Source organism: Alternaria burnsii, assembly GCF_013036055.1.
Source record: "Alternaria burnsii strain CBS107.38 chromosome Unknown 740, whole genome shotgun sequence".
Taxonomy (NCBI): Eukaryota; Fungi; Ascomycota; class Dothideomycetes; order Pleosporales; family Pleosporaceae; genus Alternaria; species Alternaria burnsii.
Window position 1 is genome coordinate 987,346 of NW_024066112.1, and position 24,795 is coordinate 1,012,140.

The 24,795-nt window shown below is 51.7% G+C and overlaps 8 protein-coding genes across 8 annotated transcripts; 5 read left to right on the forward strand and 3 right to left on the reverse strand.

The window, feature by feature from the left end:
• Positions 1–2,216: 2,216 nt before the first annotated feature.
• Positions 2,217–4,561, reverse strand: GT037_005187 (homeobox domain-containing protein; the record flags this gene model as incomplete). The annotated part of the gene is made up of 2 exons (XM_038930234.1): positions 2,217–4,322; positions 4,394–4,561. 2 exons carry the CDS (start codon positions 4,559–4,561, stop codon positions 2,217–2,219), a joined length of 2,274 nt encoding a protein of 757 aa, XP_038787184.1.
• Positions 4,562–6,526: 1,965 nt separating this feature from the next.
• GT037_005188 (had-like protein) lies at positions 6,527–7,461 on the reverse strand (the record flags this gene model as incomplete). The annotated part of the gene is made up of 4 exons (XM_038930235.1): positions 6,527–7,017; positions 7,067–7,176; positions 7,228–7,292; positions 7,402–7,461. 4 exons carry the CDS (start codon positions 7,459–7,461, stop codon positions 6,527–6,529), a joined length of 726 nt encoding a protein of 241 aa, XP_038787185.1.
• Positions 7,462–7,917: 456 nt separating this feature from the next.
• GT037_005189 (nucleolar gtp-binding protein 2) lies at positions 7,918–9,664 on the forward strand (the record flags this gene model as incomplete). Its single annotated transcript, XM_038930236.1, has 4 exons — positions 7,918–7,930; positions 7,983–8,077; positions 8,126–8,392; positions 8,444–9,664. 4 exons carry the CDS (start codon positions 7,918–7,920, stop codon positions 9,662–9,664), a joined length of 1,596 nt encoding a protein of 531 aa, XP_038787186.1.
• A 480-nt stretch (positions 9,665–10,144) lies between these two features.
• On the forward strand, positions 10,145–12,058 carry GT037_005190 (delta-1-pyrroline-5-carboxylate dehydrogenase 1; the record flags this gene model as incomplete). The annotated part of the gene is made up of 4 exons (XM_038930237.1): positions 10,145–10,297; positions 10,355–10,462; positions 10,516–10,880; positions 10,930–12,058. 4 exons carry the CDS (start codon positions 10,145–10,147, stop codon positions 12,056–12,058), a joined length of 1,755 nt encoding a protein of 584 aa, XP_038787187.1.
• A 1,903-nt stretch (positions 12,059–13,961) lies between these two features.
• Positions 13,962–15,937, forward strand: GT037_005191 (mfs general substrate transporter; the record flags this gene model as incomplete). The annotated part of the gene is made up of 2 exons (XM_038930238.1): positions 13,962–14,271; positions 14,325–15,937. The coding sequence occupies 2 exons, from the start codon at positions 13,962–13,964 to the stop codon at positions 15,935–15,937; spliced, it is 1,923 nt and encodes a 640-aa protein (XP_038787188.1).
• Positions 15,938–16,356: 419 nt separating this feature from the next.
• On the forward strand, positions 16,357–19,886 carry GT037_005192 (glycoside hydrolase family 47 protein; the record flags this gene model as incomplete). The annotated part of the gene is made up of 4 exons (XM_038930239.1): positions 16,357–18,137; positions 18,771–19,112; positions 19,176–19,484; positions 19,547–19,886. 4 exons carry the CDS (start codon positions 16,357–16,359, stop codon positions 19,884–19,886), a joined length of 2,772 nt encoding a protein of 923 aa, XP_038787189.1.
• A 685-nt stretch (positions 19,887–20,571) lies between these two features.
• On the reverse strand, positions 20,572–21,897 carry GT037_005193 (uncharacterized protein; the record flags this gene model as incomplete). The annotated part of the gene is made up of 1 exon (XM_038930240.1): positions 20,572–21,897. One exon carries the CDS (start codon positions 21,895–21,897, stop codon positions 20,572–20,574), a length of 1,326 nt encoding a protein of 441 aa, XP_038787190.1.
• Positions 21,898–23,787: 1,890 nt separating this feature from the next.
• On the forward strand, positions 23,788–24,652 carry GT037_005194 (histone-fold-containing protein; the record flags this gene model as incomplete). Its single annotated transcript, XM_038930241.1, has 3 exons — positions 23,788–23,883; positions 23,943–24,109; positions 24,154–24,652. 3 exons carry the CDS (start codon positions 23,788–23,790, stop codon positions 24,650–24,652), a joined length of 762 nt encoding a protein of 253 aa, XP_038787191.1.
• Positions 24,653–24,795: the final 143 nt, after the last annotated feature.

The window sequence follows — 24,795 nt, forward strand, 5'->3', positions numbered from 1 at the left end:
AGCTATGCCAGATGAAATCTTGGGAAATTATGGAAGAAGTGAGATGAACACATAGAACACGAAAGAACTTAGTCAGAAACGTGGAAACCGTGTTGCTTCGTCCCAAAGCAAGATGTACATGATCTGTTCTCCGGATACTATACAATACGTACATAGATAGTGACATCATAGCAATATATATCTTCTAGCAAACCGTGATCAGACAAAAAAAAAAGACCCACATGAACTGGTCTGTCTAGTTGATATTCTGAAGAGCTTCGTGTTGACTCAAAGCGCCTACGGAAGCACTCGTTCTCGCTTACATTGAAAATACGTACATATATCTAATTTCCCGTACCTAGACTTGAACTGTTAGCTCCATACTAGGGTACCAAGCTGTTGAGCTTAGTCTGACGATGTCTTCGGTTGCGATTGCCTATCTCAATCTCGCCTTCTGTCACTTCCTGGGACCGAAGAGGACTACGAACCGTGGTACGAAACTGCACACTTATGCCCGATCGCGGACACGTTCCTGGCTAGAGTTTTGGGCTTGATATCCGGCTGGTCTAGTACTTTCCAAGCGAGTGAGCGATTGTGAACGTCATGACGATTGGTTTGAGTTTGCCGTTTCGCGATCCTACAAGCCACACACTGAAGATGTCGGCGGTGGAGTCAGCTACCACATGATTGTATTTGACGGGTAACGGCATCTGCACAATCCGTAAGTCTTACGATGCGGATCATCGGCATATAAAACCCAGCCAATGTTCCCAATATCGTGTCACCGGTCATATCTCCGTTATTACAACACATGAAGAAGAAGAAAAAGCGGAGAAATTGCGCCGGTGAAAACAAACATAGTCCCGAAGCCAGCTTCACACTGCATCTAACATCAGATTCCGTGCCGTCCTTGAAATGAAAAGCAAAAGGATGCGACCGGGGACATGGAAGAAGCAGTTTCGGGTACGTGGTGCTGCAGCCGACCTTATGCAGAGAGCGGGTACCTCATCCCCTCTTTTCAACTATTTTCCTTTTCTCGACGACGACGACGACGACGACTGCTTTTGCCTTCCGCGGCCGCGTTATGCAGTGCATTGAACAATTCCCCATCAATCGTCATGCAGCGATTCAACCAAGCTTTTCATTCCTGCATCTCGCCCCACCCCCTCGTACTCACTATGTGTCTTTCCCTCCATCCCCTCGGCGCGTCTTCCTGCCATGTTGATACGGCCGCACCTTCTTTTGCAATGGATAGGATCAGCCCGCTCAGATGAAGAATCGGCTATGCTTTGGTAGTTTGGTTCGTTGAGTAATTGCGCGAGCATATAAGAGATATGGCCGCATTCGGGTAGCATCTGAGGTAGGTTAGCCATCTGATCGCGCCATGCAGGGGCTCAGGAGCTGGCTGGTGCGGGCAGACGATGCAGGCCGGGAATGAAAAGAAAGTCGCAAAAGGAACTCCGAAGAGGAACGTCGACATAACGATAACGTCACAGGTCAAAGCGTGCGGCCGGTAGCGAGATGTGGTATACGCGGCTAGGGGCGTTCCCGCGGGGGTGCTAAGATCTTGCGGAGGTTTCCGATGCAGGAGGGAGTCCCATGTCCTTGGGTCGAGGTGGATTGCAGGCGTGGCTGGCTGGGCAAAGTGACTTGGACACTGGACAAATGATTGCGTGCTGTAGAAGGTGTCAGAGTACATGCAGAAAGAGTGAGTGAACTGAGGCCAAAGCATGTCGATTCCATTTGTGAAGTCTGCATAGACAGATTCTTCTAGTCTTATTGAGATGCTCCAACACCAAGTCCCTATGATTCATTATTCCATTACTCCAGCTGACTCCATTTCCAGTCAGACAAGACATACCCAAAGATACAGAGACCATATGCCCTTCCAGCAGTGACGAAGCAGAGATACAATAGGAAAACAGTTCAAGATGAGCAGTGACGTTTCGTGATATCCAGTTCTCCATAATCAAGGAAATACTGGTGCAGGACAGAAACGCTTTTAACTCCTGATGGCAACGCCTACGCCAAATTGTGATGTCCAAGAGTGTGCCGTATTAAGATTATGCCAAAGAGGCCTCCATATTGGCCCTCGTTTGAGAAATTAATGAGACAAGAGAAAAGTTTGGGCCAAATTGCCATCGTAAGACTGGCTATATAAAATCATCGACGAAAAGTCCGGGTATCAGCAAGAAGCGAAGGTCGACGTAGCAATAAATATGCTTTCAGGACTGAAGCTACTGCCCTCTGAAGTCACCAGGCCCCTGATTGGCAAAGATATAGCTCTTAGGTTGGGGTTCAGTCGTTCGCCGTAGTAGATTTCCATGTGAATCAGTGCCTTGAGGTGGAGTGTACTGGTGTACTAAAAAGTCGGGCATTGCGGAGACCTGAGGAGCGAAAGGAACGTTATGATGGATGCCACTCAATGACACGTCCTTGAATTCATCGTAGTGCATATTTCCAGCCTGCATATACTGTGAACCACTGTCATTGCCTTGAGTCTGAGCAGTGTCAGGTAGTGATGGTCGTCTGAAATGCTCAGGCTTCGGTTGCTGAATCGTAAGGTCGGTAGTCGAATGGAAAGCCGCACGCATTTGAGGTTGTTGCATATATGATGTCCGAGGGAAATGTTGCTGTGTTGCTGGCGCTGACTGAGGAGGCGTGTCGCGATACAAAGCATCGTTGACAAAGCGCGATTGAAGGTCCAAAGACGAGGATGGTGGTGAAGTGGTCTTCGCGATAACATTTCCAGCTTGGTCAGAAGACCAATTTGTGTGCATGCTCTCTGGACTATTGTGATCGGGTATCGCTGAGTGAGGCCTTATCACGGCAGCACCACCCCAGTAGTTTCCAAAATCCTGTGGTGTCAGTGGAGTTGGCGGTGCCAGACTACCGCCATGTCCGATTGTTGTAGCACTGGAAGTGGAAAATGTTCGTGCAAACTTCGGAGAAGCTGCAGCATCTGAGAAGCTTGACACCATAGGTGAGCGCTGCGCAGAACCTGGTTGTGACTTTTGAACACGACCTCCAGCGTTTGGAATCCCACTCGATCGAATCCTTCGAATAACTTTGTCACCGTTACCTCCTGGTGATGACATGGGAGCAGAGTAGGAAGCACTCCTCATTGCGCTGGAACTCAAGTTAACCGGGCGCTTCTGTCTTCTTGCTGCAATGCTTGATTGTTGATCTGGTGGCTGGAAACCATCCGGAGTGCTGTTTCGGATGTGTATCGCGTCCATGTTGTTGGCAAGGTTGCTGCTTGAGGAATTTCTCCGAGCGAATGCATCCTCGCGGAAGTGCAGTGGGATATCGAGATCAGATGGCGCCGCACTAAGCTTTCGTGCTTGTTCTGGTGTAGAGAGGATCGCATGTGCGGATGTGTTGGATTGTTGGTAGAAGTTTGACTGGGGGTACATTTGGCTGGAGCCATCCTGGGGCCAGAATGGAAGCGTCTGCTCGGAGGCTGATGCCTGAGCGAGACTGTACGGTGCGAACTGGTCCTCGGGCTCCTCGACCTGCTTGGGATGCGCCATTTGCGAAGGGTCCTCTGTCCAGCCAGTGTAAACGGAGTTCAACGAAGCGATAGAAGGAGGAGTTGGTCCATTCGGTGACTGAGTTGTGCCAGATGACTGGGTCCCATTGTAGGGCGATGCATCCGACGATATCGATCCCGTGCTTTGCTGGGCTTCCGCAGATGCCGAGTTGGTGGTGTTGGTAGCAGCAAGCGCAGAATAGTCTAGCTGGAAGTCGGCAAAGTTGTCGAATTCTGGATGTGAGGGTGCAAGATCGTTGGGCATGGGCGCTGGAACCGAGAAAGCGCTTAGCTCGCTGGAGTATGCGTTGGACAGACCGGTGGTGTCGTAGAACTCAGGCTCTTGGGTATTCAGAGACATGCCACTGTTGTGCATGTAAGCACCATTCGTTGCAGCCATGATGGAGTGCATGAGGTCGTTTGAGCGATATGATGCGGAACGGTCAGGTTCCGGAACGGAGGGAAGGCCATGCGGCATGTCAAACTGTTGCTGTTGTTGCTGCTGCTGCTGCTGCTGTTGGTGGTGGTGGTGGTGGTGGTGTTGCTGCAGTGAGAGTTGGGGCCCTAGGTCGAGGGCCGACGGTCCCTCGCCGATTTGCACGGGAAGGCTTGCAGGGCTAATATCAGCGTTCGGGTAGAAGTCCGGCTGCATGAGCATATGCGGGTGTTGCTGCTCTTGCGGGTGTGCATAATGGCTAGGCATGGCCGGGACGTGGGCATGACCGAAGGGAAGGCTCATGGTCATGTTGTACTGGTTCATTAGCTTCTTGCGGTCCTGCTTGACTTTTGCCCTGCGGTTCTGGAACCAGTTCTGTACGCGAGTTAGCGAGGCACGGCATGCGCGCTCTAGGGACGACTTGCGTTGATCTTGTCCAGTGGCACGCCGAGGCGCGTCGCAAATTCCTTCTTCACATTGGTGCTGGGCTTGTGTTGGGCCAGGAAGTGCTGTTCGAGGATGTCGTGCTGGTCCTTGGTGAGGCGGGGTTTGACATCGCTGCCGGGCTGCTTGGGCGCAGAGGGTGCTGTCGTCGAGCCCCCGCTGGAATCCATGGCGGCGCGCACAGCGACAATACACCTCGAGCGGCTTCGGACGGGCGCAAGTCAAGAGGCGACAGGTGCTGCAGTGAAGTCGTCGTCGTGGGCGCGTTCGGGTAGTGACAGGCAGTGGCAGCTATGGAAGGTAGATCTGGGGCGCTGGCGAAGGACAATAATGCGTAGAGCACGGATACACGGGATGCACCGAGACGGGTCGGGGCTGGGATATAGATGTGTGTCGAGGGAAGATGCCAGTAATGGTAGCGAGTGACGGTTACGAAGGGGAGCGGGAAACAACAGCGGTAGACTCTATATCTACAATAGAAAAACGAGGGTATTCAGCGCGACGGCGCGGTAGGAAAGGCACGAAGCGAACGACGACGGAGAAGAAGAGCAGGAGGAGCGATCAGGTTGTTGGCTGCCGCTTGGTTGGTCGGAGGTGCTAACGTGCTAAGCCACTGAACCCCCCAGCATGCATTATGCTGCTCCGGCACAAAAATAGTTTCGTGACACTGGCTGTCTCCGCTCAGCACACCTCGATCCTGGAGAACATGCACCTGGTGATTCGAGCTCTTGTTTCTTGCACCTGCTCGCCCTCGTGCACTGTGGTGGAGGGCTGCCACCCTTTCACAGACACTTCGACACGCAGCACTGGCCGGCAGCCTCAACCCCCGACGCGCTTCACGATTGCGCGCACAGGGGCACTCTGCTCCAAGGCGCCAATTGGCCCGGCCATGGAGCGAGCTGCGGCGGCGGCTGTGATCCGCCCTCGGGCGGGAGACATGTCCCACTGATTCGAAAGCGATGCATGGTGCTGCAGCTTGGGCCTTCCCCCGTTCGGAGAATATACATGAGTGCGAGAGAGCATGTCAATGCCATGCCCAAGCAGCCCTTCTCAACCACGTTGCACGTCAAAATGTCTAGTGACACATCCATGGCCGCAGCCATGGCTTCAACGTGGACTGCGGGCTCGAGCGCGCTTTTGAGCTCATGGCGTCAACACTGCGACTCGCCTTGTTGCCGACATGCCATGCCTCTCACGACTCGCCGAGTAGCTCTTTGTCAGTAACCGCTTCCGGTCCGAGTGAGTCGACCATCTGTGTGACGAGATGCCACCGGGCGCATGGCCAAGGGGCGTCTCGCGCCGCTGATCTGCTGCCTCGGATGTCGGCGCACATGTTTTGGCATCAAATGGACTGTTCCTGAGCGTACCTTGCAGCAAAGGGGCCTCAGTGCGACGTACGAAACTCAAATTGGCCCCGCCTCGTCCTACAGACTTTGTGTGTTGACTGACTTGGACAACGGACAATCCCAGCCTAGCTCCGAAGACTCAGTGCGCGCCCCAGCTGGGGGACCCGCTGGCCCAAACCAAAACATGTCGTGCTGCAAGGGCGTCCCTATCATCAGGCGATGCACCCTGCCGACTTATCAGACCTCCTCGCCAACCCGTCTGAACTTAGTCTTCTCTCCTCACTCCTACGCCAGCTGGTCGTGTCGCACCACAGCGACGGCACATCCAGCTGACGTCTTCGACTGCAGTAGTCTGGGTCGCCGTCATCTTTCTAGAAAGCTGTTCGCTGGGGGCTCAGCCTGCTCAGAATGGAGTATTTCATGCGATGCGATGCATTCCGCGACTCCCGTTCAGGGAGGATGATACGGCAAGTTGAACAAGGCTAGTACTCCAAGCGACCACACTTGCATGCTGGGGAAGGGTCGCCAGGCTGTGCATGCGTCAAGCACATTACAACCTCTGGACATTGTTGCTTCGCCGCACAATCGGTCCCCGACCTGATCTTCCGTCCAATCTACCGCTTATCGTGAGCTTCAATCGTCTGACTGCAGCTGAATTACCGATGCACGAGTACTTTGGGCTTGCAAGTAACCTGAAAGTGTCGAGTAAGCGCATCAACAACCCTGGCAAAGCACTGAGTCGTCCACACAAGAATGAGTAAGGACCTTGTCATTGTCGGCTCTTCTTGCCTAAACCAAGGCATTTTCTATCTGTATGGCTCCTTGCCCAGTCGTCTGTACCCAGGATTTCAGGGTGACACTGCGCATGTCCCTGACAATGTAATCTGCGCCCGCTTCTATCAGCTGTTCTAGTGTATGGGTTGTGTAGAGTCCCACCACTACGAACCCTGCTGCCTTGCCAGACCTAACGCCTGCGGGCGCATCTTCAAAGACAACGATGGAAGGTTCCTTTTCTTGGAGTCCCAGCTTCTTTGCGCCCATCTGATAGCACGCGGGGTCTGGCTTGCCGTTGAGTACATCTTCCGCCGTTACGAGATTCTTGGGATGCGCCAACTTCATGACATCAAGCCAGCCTTGCACAAGCGGCCGCGTGCCCGAGGTGACGATAGACCATGGAACGAGGTCTTCTTCGAGCCTGTCCAACAAGGCTCGCGAGCCGGGTATTTCAACTGCGTCTTGTCCAAACTCCTTTGGTATTAAGCCCTCGACATGGTTGACATCTTATCTGTCAGATGACTGCTTTTGTCAAAACAAAGACATAGTGCTTACACTCCATATTTGCGAGCTTCGGTTCGTAGATTTTAAGGACATCGATCGACCTTCGTCCATGCGATGTGGCGAGGATTACATTAGGATCGACGCCTATCTCTTTTCCAATCCTATGCAGATGTGTAAGCTTGTAGATGTGAAGAATATTCGACATGACTTACTTGTGCCAGTGCTTGACTATTGCATCCGTTGAGTCGATGATAGTACCACTGCCAACATCAGCTGTCTGCTAGCTAACAATGGCTTGGAGAATAAGACTTACTCCATATCAAAGAGCTGTAGGTAATCAGTTATCAGTATTAGTGGTCTACAATCCGACCAAAAGTGGTTCTTACCAGGCCATTGAATGTGACGGTTTTGGCCGGCGCCGAAAAAGAGGCCTCGGGTACAGTCATTGTGAAAATTTACAGGTATGTTCTATGAGCTAGCTGTGGACAGGATCAAGATGTTGCTGTGATATTGAAGACTTGAAGAGGGCCGATGTATATGAGATATCTGTAGTAGGGAAAGAGAATGCATTCCGGTGCTAACTGCATTAGGAAAGCTACCCGAAAGCAGCCAATCATGGTGACGACTGTTTGAACAAAGTTAGCCGCAACACTTCAGCCCATAGCTACGAGGACTAGTCTATGGATGAGGGTCCTATTCAGGAGTACCAGAGATTGATCTGCGCTTGTTTGCGTCCTGTCAGAGGATGTAAGAGTTGGGCTTGCCAGGGCCGCGGGGGTGGGGCTAAAGCTAACTAGGCGGACACGAGCGGCAGAACCTTCACGTGCCGAACTTTTTTTGGATTATCTCGAGCTTTTCTGGGAGACGAGTGCGACCAACATCTACCACGTCAACAATTCACTATGAAGGTCGGAAGTAAGGCCTTCCATGTCTCTGGACCTCAGAGTAGCACTGACACTCACTGCAGAGCCAAAATCGAAGCGCGTACCCGTGCGGCTACGGCACAAGATTGAGAAGGCGTCGGCGGCGAAGCAAAAGAAGGCGAAGAAGCTAGCGAAGAAGGTACTGCAACTGCGCGCGACCGTAGCGCTCGCATTCTGACATGTACAGGACCCAACATGGCGCTCCAAGACGAAGAAAGAGCCCGGTATTCCCAACCTGTTTCCCTACAAAGACAAGATTCTCGCAGAGGTCGAGGAGCAGCGCAGGAGAAAGGAAGAAGAGGCTGCGCGCCGTCGGCAATTAGCAAAGGAGCAAAGGCTGGGAGGCGCGACTGCCGAAGATGCAATGGACGACGACGAGGAGTTTGAGCAGTTCGACGCCGAAGGTGACGAACTTTTGGCCGAAGACAGCGAAGACGAGGATTCGATGCAAGTGGTGAGTTCACATGGTTCACAGCAGATGCGCGACTCTACTAAGAATGCGCAGGACAACAACCTGAATCCCATGGCTGCTCTGTTAGCTTCCGCCAAGGCGCGCGCCGCCGAATTTGAACAGAACGACGACGACCAAGACGCCATGGAGGACAGTGAAGATGACGAATCGGACCATGGTGATGGAGTCAAAGTCGCCAAGGATGCGTCAAGAAAACAGTTTGACAAGGTATACAAGCAGGTTGTCGACTCGGCCGACGTCGTTTTGTATGTGCTCGATGCTCGCGACCCAACTGGAACGCGATCGAAAGAGGTGGAGCAGGCAGTCATGGCAGCGGATCGTGGAAGCAAGCGCCTGATATTCATCCTCAACAAGATCGATCTTGTTCCGCCGCCCGTCCTTCGCGCATGGCTGGTGCACCTCCGCCGCTCATTCCCTACCCTTCCTCTACGTGCATCCAAACCAGCGCCAAACGCAAAGACTTTCGAGCACAAGGACCTTACGATGAAGGGCACATCTGAGACACTCTTCAAGGCCTTGAAGACATTCGCCGAGTCCCGTCAGCTGAAGCGCTCAGTCAGAGTCGGAATTATTGGATACCCTAATGTTGGCAAATCATCCGTCATCAACGCCCTGACTTCAAGACTAAGCGGAAGGTCTGCTGGCTGCCCTACTGGTGCCGAGGCTGGTGTTACCACCAGTCTGCGCGAAGTCAAGATAGACAACAAGTTGAAGCTTCTTGACTCGCCTGGTATCGTTTTCCCAAATACCGAAGGATCCAAGGAAAGCAAGGTACAGCAAAAGGCACGACTTATTCTGCTCAATGCCGTCCCTCCAAGAGAGATTGACGATCCCGTTCCTGCTGTCACTCTGTTACTCAAGAGGCTGTCGTCTTCGGAGGAACTGTTTTCGAAGTTGATGGAAGTCTACGATCTACCTCCCCTACTCGCCGTGGGTAATGACAAGACAACCGACTTTTTAGTTCAGGTAGCAAGAAAGAGAGGCCGACTGGGCAAGGGTGGTGTGCCAAACATGCACGCAGCGGCACAGACTGTCATTAATGACTGGAGAGATGGTCGTATCCAAGGATGGACAAGCCCTCCCAAACACGCACCTGCCGAGACTTCTTCCACCAAGACTGCGCCAGCTACCAAGGGTGGCCTCGTTGGTGATCAGAAGGAGATTGTTAAGGAGTGGGCTGCTGAGTTCAAGCTTGATGGTCTATGGGGTGATGAACCGAGTGATGCTGCAGCACCAGAAGCTATGGAAATGTAGGCAGCTTACTTTGACTGGTATGGCGAAATGGCGTTCATCCAAGACTATAGTGCTAGTCTACTTTACTTGCACAGAGGAAAAGCATTTGGCTAGATATCACGAGTCTATCAATGATATGTTACTTGCTCTTGAAGATGACCCTGCACCTCTGACGCTAGAATTTGTGGATTTTTCCGATGCAAGCCTTGCGATTGACTGCGTGAACCATGTGTGTACCGCTACTGACCGCGTGAAGTCTCTGCGATATCGGATCTGCATCGGACCATCCTACAAGTGAAAAGTTCTCTCCGAGCTGCAACTACCCACCGATGAGAGTGTTCGGCGATATGTTGGCTCCCATAGGTAGGTTTCGCCGCCCCACACTTTCGGCTTCCATCGGCTCACCCCAGAGCTCCACCACGTTAAGCTTCACAGCTCAAGATACATAACGACAGGTTCCTTGGGATTTCTGATCACACAAAATCAACAGTTTTATTCACAATGGGTTCTTCAAAGGGTCTACAGCCTCTACGCTCTGCTTCCAAGACTCTGAATGCTCTGCCCGCAGCCTATGCTGGCGCGCAGATTGCATCAAGACGGTATGCGGGGACGCTCGCCAACTTCAAGATTCCCACTGTCAACAACGAGCCCAACGTAAGTTGGAAGAGGAACCCTAATGTTCGGAATCAATCCGCTGACCATGCTCGATAGCAACACTACACCAAAGACTCAGTAGACCGCCAGAAGCTCCAAGATGCGGTTGCACGTATGAAGAAGCAAGGTCCAGTACAAGTACCTCTTGCTGTAGGGGGAGAATACGTAAGCTTTGCTGTGAACTTGAAAAGTCCTCACATCGTTCTGACACTTTCCAGATCAACAACTCTTCGATCCTCACTCAGAACAACCCCTCCTCACACGCCGATGTCATCGCCAAATACTCCAATGCTAGCGCAGCCGACGTAAAGAAAGCCATAGATGCAGCACTAGCTGCTAAGCCAGCATGGGAGGCACTTCCATTCGCTGAGCGTGCATCGGTGTTTCTCAAGGCAGCAGATCTGATTTCCACAAAGTACCGGTACGAAATAATGGCTGCGACTATGGTGGGACAAGGCAAGAACGCATGGCAGGCCGAGATTGACGCAGCGGCCGAGCTTTGCGACTTCTTGAGGTTCAATGTCAAGTACGCGGAAGACACATACGGACATCAGCCAACACACAACTCACCGGGAGTCTGGAAGTATGTACAACCCCTGATCGCAGCTGAAGATCAAGGCTAACTCGTGCAGCCGCGTTGAGTACCGTCCTCTCGAGGGCTTCGTCTACGCAGTATCACCTTTCAACTTTACAGCCATTGGCGGTAATCTTCCTGCAGCTCCAGCTCTGATGGGCAACGTCGTTGTCTGGAAGCCATCCCCATCCGCAATTGCGTCGAACTGGCTTCTTTACCAGATTCTTATCGAGGCCGGCCTCCCACCAAACGTGATCCAGTGGGTACCTGGTGATGCTGTGGAAGTGACCCAGGAAGTCCTGGCTCACAGGCAATTCGCGTCTTTACACTACACTGGCAGCACGGCGGTCTTCCGTCAGTTGTATGGCAAAATTGCCAACGGTGTGGCTGAGGGCAAATACCAGAGCTACCCAAGGATCGTCGGAGAAACTGGAGGAAAGAACTTCCATCTTATCCACAAGGATGCTGATATTCCCAACGCAGCTATCCAGACTGTCCGTGGTGCTTTCGAATACCAAGGCCAGAAATGCAGTGCGTGTTCGCGTCTGTACGTACCAGAGTCTGCGTGGCCAGAATTCAAGGAAATCCTTGTACGTGAGGTCGAAGCCCTGAAGATTGGCGAGCCTACGGACTTCTCAAACTTCATCGGCCCTGTCATCCACGAGGCATCTTTCAAGAAGCTCTCTGGTGTCATTGACGAAGCAAAGAACGACAGTGATCTTGAGCTCGTCGTTGGCGGCAAGTACGACAGCAGCAAGGGTTACTACATCCACCCCACCATCTACCGCACCAAGAACCCCAACCACCCTCTCCTGTCTCGCGAACTCTTCGGTCCTATTCTTGTGACCTACGTCTATGATGATGCCGCGCCCGACGCTTTCTCCAAGATCATCAAGCAGATCGACGAGACTTCCGAGTACGCGTTGACTGGTGCCGTGTTCGCAAAGGACAGGGAGACTATCAAGTACGCGTCGGACAAGCTGAGGGACACCGCTGGTAACTTCTACATCAACTGCAAGTGCACAGGTGCGGTTGTCGGACAACAGCCATTCGGTGGATCCAGGGCTAGCGGAACGAACGACAAGGCTGGCAGCGCGACTCTGTTGTCGAGATTCGTAAACATGAGGGCGGTCAAGGAAGAATTTCTGCCTACTGAGAAGGTTACGTACCCCAGCAACGAGGTGTAAGATAGACATTGGAAAGACGAGTGTGAACTAAAAGCATAGCAAGTTGAGCTAGCATTGGCGTCGGCGTTGGACGGGTACTCACGATTACGATAAAACGTAAAGATATGTATATGAAATCAAAATGACACAAGTTAGATGTCGGGAGTTATGGTACAATTCTTCACAAGTGGGTATGGCATGTGATTGAACAAAAAGTGAACTGGGAACACAAACCAGGGCGTGTTACGAATATAGGTCCATACTCACCGTCGCATAGGCATAACGAAGTTCATAAAGCCAAGACGAAATCACCCGGTCTGCTTGGATTTGTGATATGAACACTCCTGTCGCTGTCAGTTGCAAAAGGTTACTTGCAACAAGACAATTAGTTTCATCGACACAGAAAAGTAGGCATGATTCGGAGTCAGATCCATGGATGTGTTCGCACGTACGTCGTCAGCCCAAGACCTACTTCAACCCACCACGCGTCCCATCCAAACACGGTCACGTTATGTGTACCTCGGCAATAATTGAGAAAACGTTGAGAGAAGGGGCTAATCTTACGATGCGGCTCAATGCATCTTCTAGAACCAGCATGAGTCGTGACAGACCCACCGGCTTTCGGGAGCCCCGTTCGTTTCGAAGCGAAGCTTATTTTGAGCCGCAACGCACGGGGCGTACGAGTGTTTGATTGGAAATCGGGGAGATACGACCGTTGGGGTATTTGGATTGTCGGGTTGACCGTTGCTCAGGGAACTGCAGGTCTGTACAGTGGAGGTTGTGTATACGCAGCAGGCTGGATTTAGTGTTTGCGTATTCCGACAATATGTACAGCTGATGCAACACCGAATTCCGGATCGGAGTCGGTACAGTGCGCCTTGGTCCGAACCAGGGTGGAGCGGAGCGGATTCTGCTGAGGAATCAACCCGTTCCCGTGCGAAGTTGCGAGGATGAGATAAGATGAGTCTCGTATGCATACGCTCGCAATGAAGTTTCAGTCGCCTCTTGCACCTCGGCTATGATATGGAGTTAAGCAGTTATTCACCATGATTGCTCATCCTACACGGTACACCGTGGACAAGTAATCATCCTCATCTCCACACCAAGAACACGCGTAACCTCCTCTTTTAAAGAAAGTTGTGGAGTAGAGTGCCTGGATTGCATGTATGAGACCGACCCTCCGCTCAAGCAGCCTACCGTCCGCACTTTAACTGGAGGCGGCGGAACGAGCGAGAAATCTCACTTGCTAAGTATATCCCTGGAATGAATCCACAAGGTAACCTCGGCATCTCGGTCCATTTTCACTTCGAGATCGTTGCAATAACCTTGCAAAGCCCTATGACGCTCTGTCCGCGATCTGCAACATGCATGGCGGCACCTTTGCCCATCTCCGTAACCCCTGTCCAATTCGGCGCCTACTGTCCGAGGGAGTATTTCGATTGGTTCCGCGCGTTAAGCTTCTCAGACGCGTCGCTGCTTCGAGAATAGTGCGACGCTTCGGCCGAGCAAACTTAAGATTTTTGATCATGGTGTCATCGCCTCATGGGTCGCACGTTGCAAGCGGATTTGGGAGCGTTGCAAGTCGGGATTAGGGACGAATCCAGCTGGTTGGGCAGCCAGAACATTTGTCGACCGATCTGTTTTGTCCTTGTCACGCATTGCTAGTGGGTTCTCTACCGCCGCATCGCATGACTTGTGCGCCGCTCACCGTGTGCCTGGGTTGTTTATATGTGGCGTGTCCCGCTGTGATCGTCCTGCTTTCTCCTCCGAGGTCAATTGTGTCGTAACTCTTTCGTCTTTTCCCTTACTTTGGATACTCTTTAATTAACACTGGGCATCGTCCCTACTACCTTGCTCCTGATTCCTTCGACGGAAGATATCAATTATTACACAACGCCAAATCCGGTACGATAACAACACTACGATGGAAAAGGATCAGGAGGTTGCCGCAAATTCTGCGGCAAACAGCAATAGCAGCCACATGGACGTCGAGTCTGGAAGAGATGGTATCTCTCACTGGAAGATGATCACAGACCAGGGTGTCGTTACCAAGGAGATCATCAACTACGACTACGAGGGTGCGGGAACTGAGGAAGATCCATATGTGGTGGAGTGGATCGACAATGACCCCAGGAACCCAATGACCTGGCCTAAGACGAAGAAGTGGATCATGGCCATTGCTGTCGCCAACTCGGTTCTCGTCGTATCATTCTGTTCATCGGCTTTCTCTGGAGGTATGTTCTGCACAAATCAAAGTGCACATTGAATGACGTCTAACATGTTCTAGGTATCCAACAAATTATGGCTGAGTTCAGCGTCAGCCAAGAGGTTGTCACACTCGGTGTATCACTCTTCGTTCTCGGATTTGCTCTCGGACCACTTCTATGGGCTCCTTTCTCAGAATTGTATGGTCGCCAGATTGTCTTCATTGGAACGTATACCGCTTTCATGGCTTTCAACGCCGGAGCTGCTGGTGCACCCACAATCTACGGCCTGCTTATTCTCCGATTCTTCGCCGCCGCTTTCGGTTCCAGTCCTCTCACCAACGCCGGAGGTGTTATTGCCGATCTGTTCTCCGCAAACGAGCGTGGACTTGCCATGTCAATCTTCTCTGCGGCGCCATTCATGGGTCCTGTTCTTGGTCCGATCATTGGTGGATTCTTGGGTATGACTGAAGGTTGGAGATGGGTTAACGGTCTCATGGCTATCTGGGCCGGAGTGATTCTCGTAATCACCACCTGCCTCGTTCCCGAGACATACGCCCCGGTCCTGCTTAGGAAGCGTGCTGAGAAGCTCTCAAAGATTTCCGGAAAGGTTTACCGATCCCGTACTGATATCGACCAAGGCAAGGTTTCGCTCGGAGAGGCTTTCGCGACTGGTCTCAAGCGTCCCTGGATCCTGCTTTTCTGCGAGCCCATTGTGCTTTTGCTTTCGCTTTACCACGCCATCATCTATGGTATCCTTTACATGCTTTTCGGTGCTTTCCCAATCGTCTACCGTATTGGCCGTGGCTGGAACGAGGGTATTAGCGGTCTGCCTTTCGTCGCTGTCGCTATTGGAGTCTTGTCTGCTATCACATACGTCATTACTGTCGACAACAAGATGTACATGAGGAAGGTTCAAGAGTCTGGTCGTGGATTTGCTGCTCCCGAGGCACGTCTGCCCATGTGCATCATCGGTGGTATCGCACTTCCCATTGGTCTCTTCTGGTTTGCCTGGACCAACTCCCCGACTCTCCCATGGGCTGCCAGCGTCGTTGCCTCCATTCCATTCGGTTTCGGCATGGTTCTCATCTTCTTGTCCATCATGAACTATCTCATCGACTCGTACACGATCTTCGCTGCATCCGTTTTGGCTGGTAACGGTATCATTCGTTCCGTCTTCGGTGCTGCTTTCCCTCTTTTCACCTCGCAAATGTACAGCCGCCTTGGTATCCACTGGGCTTCATCCGTACCTGCTTTCCTAGCTGTCGCTTGTCTGCCGCTCCCGTTCTTGTTCTACAAGTACGGTAAGACCATCCGCGAAAAGTGCAAGTACGCCGCACAATCAGAAGCCTTCATGGAGAAGATCCGCAACCAACATGCCGCGAAGGCAGCCCGACAGGCCGCCGGTACCGAATCAGAGGATACCTCGCGCGCCGCCACTCTTACTCCTCAAGAGGAAGTCGAAGAGGAGATGCACGAGGAAGAGTCGGCGCCCAAGTTCGAGGAGATGAAGGCTGAGAAGGAGACGGATGGCGAGGGTCTCAAGAAGGTTCAGACTGGGCGCTCGACAAGAAGCCGGAGAACTGTGAGGGATCTCGACTTCAACCCAAATCCGTTTGACATCGACCGCGTCAACACAAGAGAAAGCTTCGCAGGCAGGCCAAGAGCCAACAGCCGAGCAAGTAGCAAGAAGTAAACGTCTGTTTTTGTTGTAGCATTTTTACGGTCGAAAAAGTTGTTAGATTTGACGCATGGCATCAGCATAGTATACCCCTCTCGTATTGCCAGTAGGCAACTTTAGTTCAATAATATTCATAACATGATAAGTTGCTTCTTGCTTGTGACGTACTTGAGGCTCTAGCTGCTGTTAACCGTTAGGATGCTTCTGGGTGATCTCCGTTGCATGGATCAACCTCGGCGATCGTCATAAGCCGCCGGCAACGCATACCGTATCAGAAACCCTTCCCACAGCATTGTTCTAGACACGTAACACGTTGCGCAATACTAAGTCTCATCGGTCCTTCCCCCGCGCGTCTTGTCAATCGCATCCGGCGATGGAGTGCGCCTGTATTCCTTCTTTAGCTCGTAGCTGCCGTCTATGAGCGCGCATCAGCAATGCCACGCGTGCGCACTCGACATATCGCTCTCTGCGTCTCCATTGTTTGTTGGATCTATTACTTCCTTCCCAAGGACGAAGCCTTCCCGGTCCGTCATGGCGCGCATCACGGCTCTACCGCCGCGTTGGCGCGCTACATGAACGATCCATCTCAAATCCCGCGCATCCTCGCAACACCGAGTAGCTTCGACTGGACTTCCGTGAACTTTACCTACCCGCTTCCACTGGGCCCCAAGCTTCCTTCACCTTTCACCAAACGTCCTCGTATTCAACACAACTTCACACCGGACCCGAGCAATGTACACGCCATACAGGAGGAGAGACGATTGGAGGTGAAGCGAGTGTTTGCAAAGAGCTGGGCAAGCTACAGGAGCAAGGCATGGATGAAGGATGCGCTGAAGCCGATAAGTGGACAGTATGTCGACCAGTTCTCTGGATGGGCTGCGACATTGGTAGACTCACTCGACACACTTTGGATGCTAGGGATGCGGAACGAATTCTACGAAGCTGTCGAAGCTGTTGCGACCATTGATTTCGGCATGTCTACGGCACCGACAGTCAACACCTTCGAGACGTGTATACGCTACCTGGGCGGGCTTCTTGCTGCATATGACTTGAGTGGACATGAGGTGCTGAAGGCGAAAGCGATCGAGGTGGGCGACCTGCTATATGGCGCCTTCAACACGAAGAACGGCATGCCTGTTGACTTTATCAACTTCGAAAATGCGAAGCAGGGCACTGGGTTGATCGTTGAGAATCAAGTGGTTAGCGCAAGTCCGGGTACCATCACGCTAGAGTTCAGCAGGCTGAGCCAGATCACGGGAAACGACAAGTACTATGCTGCTGTGTCGAGTCTGATGGATGTATTCGCGGAGAGTCAAACCAAGACGAAACTGCCAGGCATGTGGCCTATGATGGTGTCCATGCGCGCCAAAGACGTTGTTTCGGGTTATCAGTTCACGATAGGTGGGAATGCGGATTCCTTGTATGAGTACCTACCAAAGGCGCATGCCCTGCTTGGGTCTGCAGAGCTAAGCTCGAGCAAGTACGAGGCCATGTCACGCTCCTTCATGGATACGGCGATGAACAACTTATTCTTCGCACCTATGATACCAGGGAACGAGGACATTCTGATCTCAGGCAACGTCGATGTTCATGAGGACGGTCCCAGTCTTGACCCCGAAAGCGAGCATCTGTCATGCTTCATCGGTGGTCTTTTCGCGCTCGGTGGGCGGCTGTTCGACAACGCAGAATATCTCGAAATCGGAGCGAAGCTTGCTCGCGGGTGTGCATACGCCTACAAGTCTTTTCCCACTGGTATCATGCCAGAAAGGTATAACATGGTTCTATGCCCCGGCCCTGATCATCGTAAATCCTGCGCTTATGACGAAGAGCGCTATGCCGTAGAAGCAGCTGCACGACCGCAGTATAAGTCCCACCTTCCTAAAGGTTTTACCACCGCTAAAGACCCTCGCTATATCCTTCGTCCCGAGGCCATTGAATCTGTCTTTATACTATGGCGCATCACGGGCGATCCTGTTTGGCGCGAGACTGCATGGGAGATGTTCGAAGCTGTAGCCAACGCAACGGACACAGAGCTTGCGAATGCTGCGATCATGGACGTTTCTGTCATCGGGTCAAAGAAAGAGGACTACATGGAGAGTTTCTGGATGGCAGAGACCCTGAAGTACTTTTACCTGTGCTTCGCCGATACGGGCTTGGTTAGCTTGGATGACTTTGTGTTGAATACTGAAGCGCATCCTTTTCGGTTATCCAAGGGGTAGGCGAAATGTATATAAACTTGCATCTGGCATTGAGAGAATTTGTTGCTGTCTCGGCTCCTCGAACAGGCTCGCAGTACTTATGGTTGCGGTTGACGTGAAGAGCTTCACGTGAGATTGCCAGTGCGTGAACTATCGCAACAAGACGCGAGCGGGACGTTAGAGTAGGCGAGAAAAACAAAGACATTGTATCGCTAAACTCAAGCTGAATCCATACAACACTCATCGTGCACAACACCGCCAAATCCCACTACCCACGTTACGTCCTCAGTGTTCTCGACGCCCATAGAACACATGCCGTAACTCCGCTGCCCCACTCTTCCCATCAGCCTAAGCATGTGCAAGCATGTGGCGTCACTCGCTATGATTGGTGTTCCTGAGACCCATTGTTTCTAAACCAGGACTCTGAAGATTAGCGTGGGCTGCGCGCCCCCCTTGATCTTCCCCTTCAAACCCCAGGCACCAAGGCCTTTCTTTTCCTCTTCTTTACTACACTATCCAATCTCCGCGACTCTACGTCACAGTCATTCCTTTGCTTCTATTGGAAGTAGTTCATACACTCATTCTTTTTGCATAATTGGCTATTTGGCCTCGTCAGCTCTATCTTTGGACAGCCTTGTACCATATTGAAGCTCTCTTTCCCGCATAGATCCGTCGTTACCAACACCACCGCACATCCTCCTCGAAGCATTACACCAATCGAAGATGCGTTTCTCTATTGTTGCTGCTGCGCTTGCAGCTGCTCCTGCCGTCGTCTCGGCTGCTGAGAAGGGCAAGATGGGATTCGCCCTTGGAACGAAGATGGGAAGCGGAGCATGCAAGACCCAGCAGGATTACTCCGACGACTTCAAGATGATCAAGTCGAACTCTGGCTCAACCATTGTTCGTGGTTACGCTGCCTCGGACTGCGACATGGCTAAGAACGCCCTCCCGGCTGCCAAGTCAGCTGGCTTCAAAGTTGTTCTAGGTATCTGGTAAGCTTCATGTTCCTACCAACGACGATTCAGAGCCAAGTTTGCTGATACATGGTACCGCAGGCCCGATGTCGAGGAGTCCTTCCAGAAGGACCTCAAGGCCATTACCGACGTTGCCCAGCAATACACCGATACCATCTACGCCGTAACCGTCGGTTCTGAGACCCTCTACCGTGGAAACTTCACTGGCGAGGAGCTCGCCGGCAAGATCAAGACTGTCAAGGACAAGCTGCCCTCTGGCATCAAGGTCGGAACTGCAGACTCATGGAACAAGTTTGCCGACGGAACTGGTGATGCCATCATTGGCACTGCCGACATCATCATGGTTAACGCCTTTGCTTTCTGGCAGGGTGCCAGCCGTGAGAACGCTACGTACGTATAATCCTTCAGTCAAGCAAACCTTGGAGGATAAACATAGACTAACAATCTTGCAGTCATGTCTACCTTGACGACATGTACCAAGCCACCGCCCACATTGAGAAGGTCGCTGGAGGCCGCTCCAAGGCCCCCGAGATCTGGAACGGCGAGACCGGCTGGCCTACGGCTGTTGGCACCGACTACGACGCTGCGAAGGGTGGACTGGACAACGCTAAGCACTTCTACCAGCACGGTTTCTGCTCGCTGCTCGACTGGGGCTTCAACGGCTTCTACTTTGAGGCTTTCGACGAGCCATGGAAGCCAGCTTCCATTGGTGACAATGGAAAGGCTGCCGACGAGACTGCCTGGGGTGCTATGACTGCGGACCGCCAGAAGAAGTTCGACCTTATGTGCTAGATTTAGACCAGGCGGAGACTGATCTTGAGGCGTGAGGATGAGTTGAACATAGACGGCGGGAGACAAGTCGTTGGTATAGCTTGATCGTTGCATATAAACAAGTTTAGAGTATAGACGCATCGCTCCTACATATGGAAAGGTTACGGCCAGTTCTTTTTTTGAATAACTTGTCACTTGATCAGATGTGTCCACCACGACTCTTATTCTTCGTAAGTGATTTTCATGCCAGTTCCTAGACGGAACAAAAATAATTGTCGCTTACAGCTGAGAAGTAGAGGCGAGATCCGAGCACGGAACATATCCGCTCCTTGTCGATAACAGCGTATCGTTCCCACCCTAGAGCACTATCCTTCACCCACGCGAGCGCAAAAAGAATTTGCTCTCCGAAGAGAGCCACGGTTGATTCAGCCGAGGTTTGAACTCGGGACCTTCAGTGTTAGAAACAACTGTCGTTGTTAGACTGACGTGATAACCAACTACACCACCGAACCGTTATTGATGAAGTGATTGGGTCTAGCAAACCATATAATATGAGAAATTCTGATTCTCTGACGACATGGAATATTCGTACTATGCCCAGTCCAAAGTATGAGATATCGCGAGGTAAAGGTACCCACAAAGTAAGGTAGGTGCAAACGCGAAAGGAAAATTTTCGCCCCACCTGAACCCACATCTCGACAACGACCTACACTTCAACTCTTTCGTAAGTTGGCTGCTCAATTTCAGTCTGGGGTGTTGACGCCGCAGAACTTGGTGTTGACCCTCCAGAAAACAGGCTTGAGCTTCTTGACCCAACCGGTGACAGTGCGTATAAAGATTCGTAATCCGGAGCAAATTCTCGCGATGGCTCTCTTGGTGTGTACTGCGGAAGTGGCTCAAAGTCTTCGCCGTCTTCTAGTTGCGATGATAGCGAGCGATCGCGGGGTACGCGAGGTAGAATCTCCAGTGCCGTGTTTGAACGGATGGTGAAGTGTTGATCATTGTATTTGATACCGATGGATATACCAAGTACGTACCGTCGGGTGATCGAATATGTTTTGAAGGTCGGAACACACTCTGTGTCATCGATGAGACGAAAGTTGGACGTCAGGTTTGTCGTTTTGTTGAATGGGATCGGTCTGTTCATGCTGGTTCGCGATATGCAGGTGATGTGCTTCGATACAACGTCCTCGGGATCCATTATTGTGTGGCCGCACATCGTTGTAGAGTACGTCGAGATGGTGACCGTCAAGGAGTCGATGATGCATTCCCGTTCAGCATGATTGGCAGGATCTCGTGCGTTCAGTAGGCTGAGCGATAACGGCATGTGCTGTCCAGGAGCAACCTTCTCGGGATGAAACAATGTGGGAATGATCCGAGGTGTCGAATTCATAGAAACACCGGAGAACACTTTCTTAACCCGCGATTCTTCTTTCTCTTTGTGTGGCTTCCATGCTTGAGTATAGAGTACAGAAGATGTAGCTTTCGCTCGTTGTGGCACGTCGACTTCTGATCTTGGATGGTATCGCAGTGTATACTTGCACCTCTTGGTATCCATCGAGCCACTGATGATAAGTCTGGCTTGGACAAAATATGATATCTGGGCTGCGCCACCTGGAACACTGGTCTTGAGGTGGAATGAGGGCGGAAGTGGGTGTGGCTCTCGAAGATAGTTAGAGCCATGTGCCATCCGTTTGTAGTGTGGTTCAGTAGACTCTGGAAAGACAAACTCAAAGTCCCATGAGTACTTCCTCGGCCCAAGAGTGCGACAGGAAACTAGCTCTTTCTCGCGGTTGAACAGTCGGATCTTCTCTTCATAGTCGTGTCTTTGCGCAGGAGGATCGGTTTTGGTATTCACATGTAAAGGCCTGGATGTTTTGGTGACACAACTGCCAGCAAAGATAACTTTCAGCGACTCAATTTCTGCCTCCTCTTCTATTGCCAGGGAGATCTTTCCAGTAACCTTGTCTCCCCTTCGATATACCCTATTGCTATCGCCGTCAACAACGACCCTCAAAGCTGGCACCGTCATTTTTGGTGAGAAGAAGAGGGACGATCAGCAATGCAGGGACCTTGCAAGGCTTAAGAGCGTGTGAATGGGTAACGATGATTCGCGGAGGTTCCAGGCACGCGGTTATCGGTGCAGACCGGACTAGGAGAACGTTTGCCGGGGTAAGAGTTATGCCAAGGATGAGAGGATTTGCTGGGCATGCAACTGAGATATGGATAACGGAAGGTGAAAGGACGAATCCGCTTTAGAAGGGAGGCTGAGTGCATTTGGATATTGGGCATATATGTTGCTTACCGTTGGCTTTGCGCGCGCCTTGCCAATTCGAACGTCATCTTGCTGCCAAGGGTCTACCATGAAGCAGTTGGGATGAAGGCATGATGTCCTGTTAGTGTTGTGCTGTCAGGCCTTGTAAGGAAGGGATGTTCGTGGTAGGCGTAATCGTGCACCAAGCTACGTGTTTCATCCCTTTCCTGATCATGATCTTCCGTGAATTACCCAGTATGCGTCGCATAGTCTTTAGAGGCCCAACTGCCCAAAAGCTTTCTGTCGCCATTCTTCCGCAGAGTGCTGAACAGCGGGATGCAGCCAAGGAGACCACGACTTCTTGGCTGGTAGTCTGGATTCAGCCACACTGATACCCCAGATCCGCCCCGCTAGACTCTGTAGCAGAACCGTCGATATGGAATCAGAGGAATTTGTGTATCCACATATTCTCCGCGATGCAAGATCTGGAGTTGGAGTGATCTGTTAGCAATGCGTACTACACGAGCTATTGTGAGTCATTATCACGTCAAAAATCCAGGGCAACGAGTGAAATGGGTAGCACGCGGGGTGTCCGCTGAAGGCGTGCCACATTCAGCAACGGCGCCGGGTTGGTGCTCGCTTCGAGACTGGATACGCTCAAAAGGTCCTTGGCCCTCCACAAGCCGACGATTGGCGGACCGATTTGCCAGAGCTGCTCGGGGAGAACGAGAGTCCATGTGCCCACGTCTCGGAAAGCAGGTTTGTAGTCCGCTTCGCCTCACGGCTTCACAAAGGCGGTGATTCAAGTATGAGACAGTCAGTGTCTGGTGAATGCGAAGTAGACGAGAGGGAACCAAATGCGTTGACAGTGTCAAGTTGTTGTAGATGAAGATGCAGAGGAAGGATCGCTCCAGGTTCTAGTTCAGTGGGGTGCTTGGGCAGATTGCGCCAGGGCGGGCACGTGGCGAGATATCGATAAGGGTCGGTGCCATCCGACAGCGCCTCTTTGCACTGATGCTTGCAATGGTCTTGAGAATCACAAGATCGTGCCACAAGAACACCAGAGCTATCTTTTAAACGAGAAGTCAACTCGCATGTGAGTACCAGAGGTGGGAACACTCTGTTATAAGTCCACTGTCCTTTCGGACTTGATCCCTTAAAGGCGAACGGAAGGACAATTTCAACTGTGAGCCAGATGATATCTCTCGAAACGAACAGCCTCAGCATGCTCAGATTGTGCCTTTCTCTCTTTGCGTCTCGTAGTTGATAGCATGATGCTTAGAGAGGATATTTACACGCTTACTGTATGTTACGAGATTTGTATCTACACTTCGCGAAAGTTCATTTCCAGCAGAGGTCTAACTTGTGCCAAAGTCTGAATTTACAGATTGCACGAGACAAAACATGCTAGCACAAACAACATATTCTTCGTTATGCGCAATGTGATAATAGTTGTAATACTCGTGACGTAGGACAATCTCCGTCTTTGGGTTACCAAAATCGCGCCCAGACCTCAACGCGTGCTCACGCGTCAGGGTCCACTAAAACTATCTACGAGGCCATCACCCTTACGCCCACCACTCCCTAGTGAACCCATCCCGCAAACGCTTCTTCTACTATTCGAACAACGCTGCTTTCATACTCAAACGTCCGGAACCACACCAAACTATGCCGCCGAGGAAGAGCAACGTATCGGCGGTGTCAAACGAAGAGAGTCCCGCACCGCCTATATCAGTACCGAGAGAGGAGAGCTTGGGTGTCGAGGTTTGTCGCATTACTCGAAAGCGTACCGGTCTATAACATGGCTGACAATGCGATTGCAGGACCTGAATCTGCCAAAGTCTATAGTCCAGCGCCTGGCCAAAGGTGTCCTGCCACCGAATACTCAAATACAAAAAGATGCGCTCCTTGCTATGAGCAAGTCCGCAACTGTGTTTGTCAACTACATCACATCAGCGTACGACTCCTACAAATCTATCATATGCCAGATGTATGCGGATTGCAACAAATAGACTTTCGCTAACAATTATCCAGCGCCGCGGAAAAAGCACTCGCCAGCGGCAAGAAAACCGTCATGCCCAAAGATGTATTCGATGCAATGACAGAGCTGGAATTCGCGTCCTTTCTCCCCCGCCTCGAGGCAGAAGTCACCAAATTCACGTCGATACAAGCCGATAAGCGGAATACGTACAGGAAGAAGGTGCGCGAAGAGAAGAGAGCCACAAATGGTACCGCCGAGGTTGCTACTTCAACTCCTGCGAAGTTGGCGGAAAGTGGAGACGTGACAATGGAGGGTGCGGATGATGGTGGTGAGAGGGCGACGAAGAGGGCCAGACGGGAGAGTGGAGATGCGGGTGAGGGAGATGTCACTGAAGAGGAGGTGGACGAGACACAAGACGTGGAGGACGAGGAAGTCGAGGATGACGAAATTGAGGAGGAGGTTGTCGGAGAGGAATTGACAGAAGATCCGCTCGAGGAGAAGGAGGCCAGCAAGGACGACGACGATGACGACGACGGGAATGAGAGCGACTGAGAAGTCAGACGTGTCTCGTATGGCTCGAAAGATATCACTGCATGGGACGGCGTTCAGGATGGGCGGGGTCTGAAGCATTGGTTCAGAGCAGATCAGTCAAGAATCTGAATTGAATGTGCTGTTTCAGAAGACACTATGCTGGA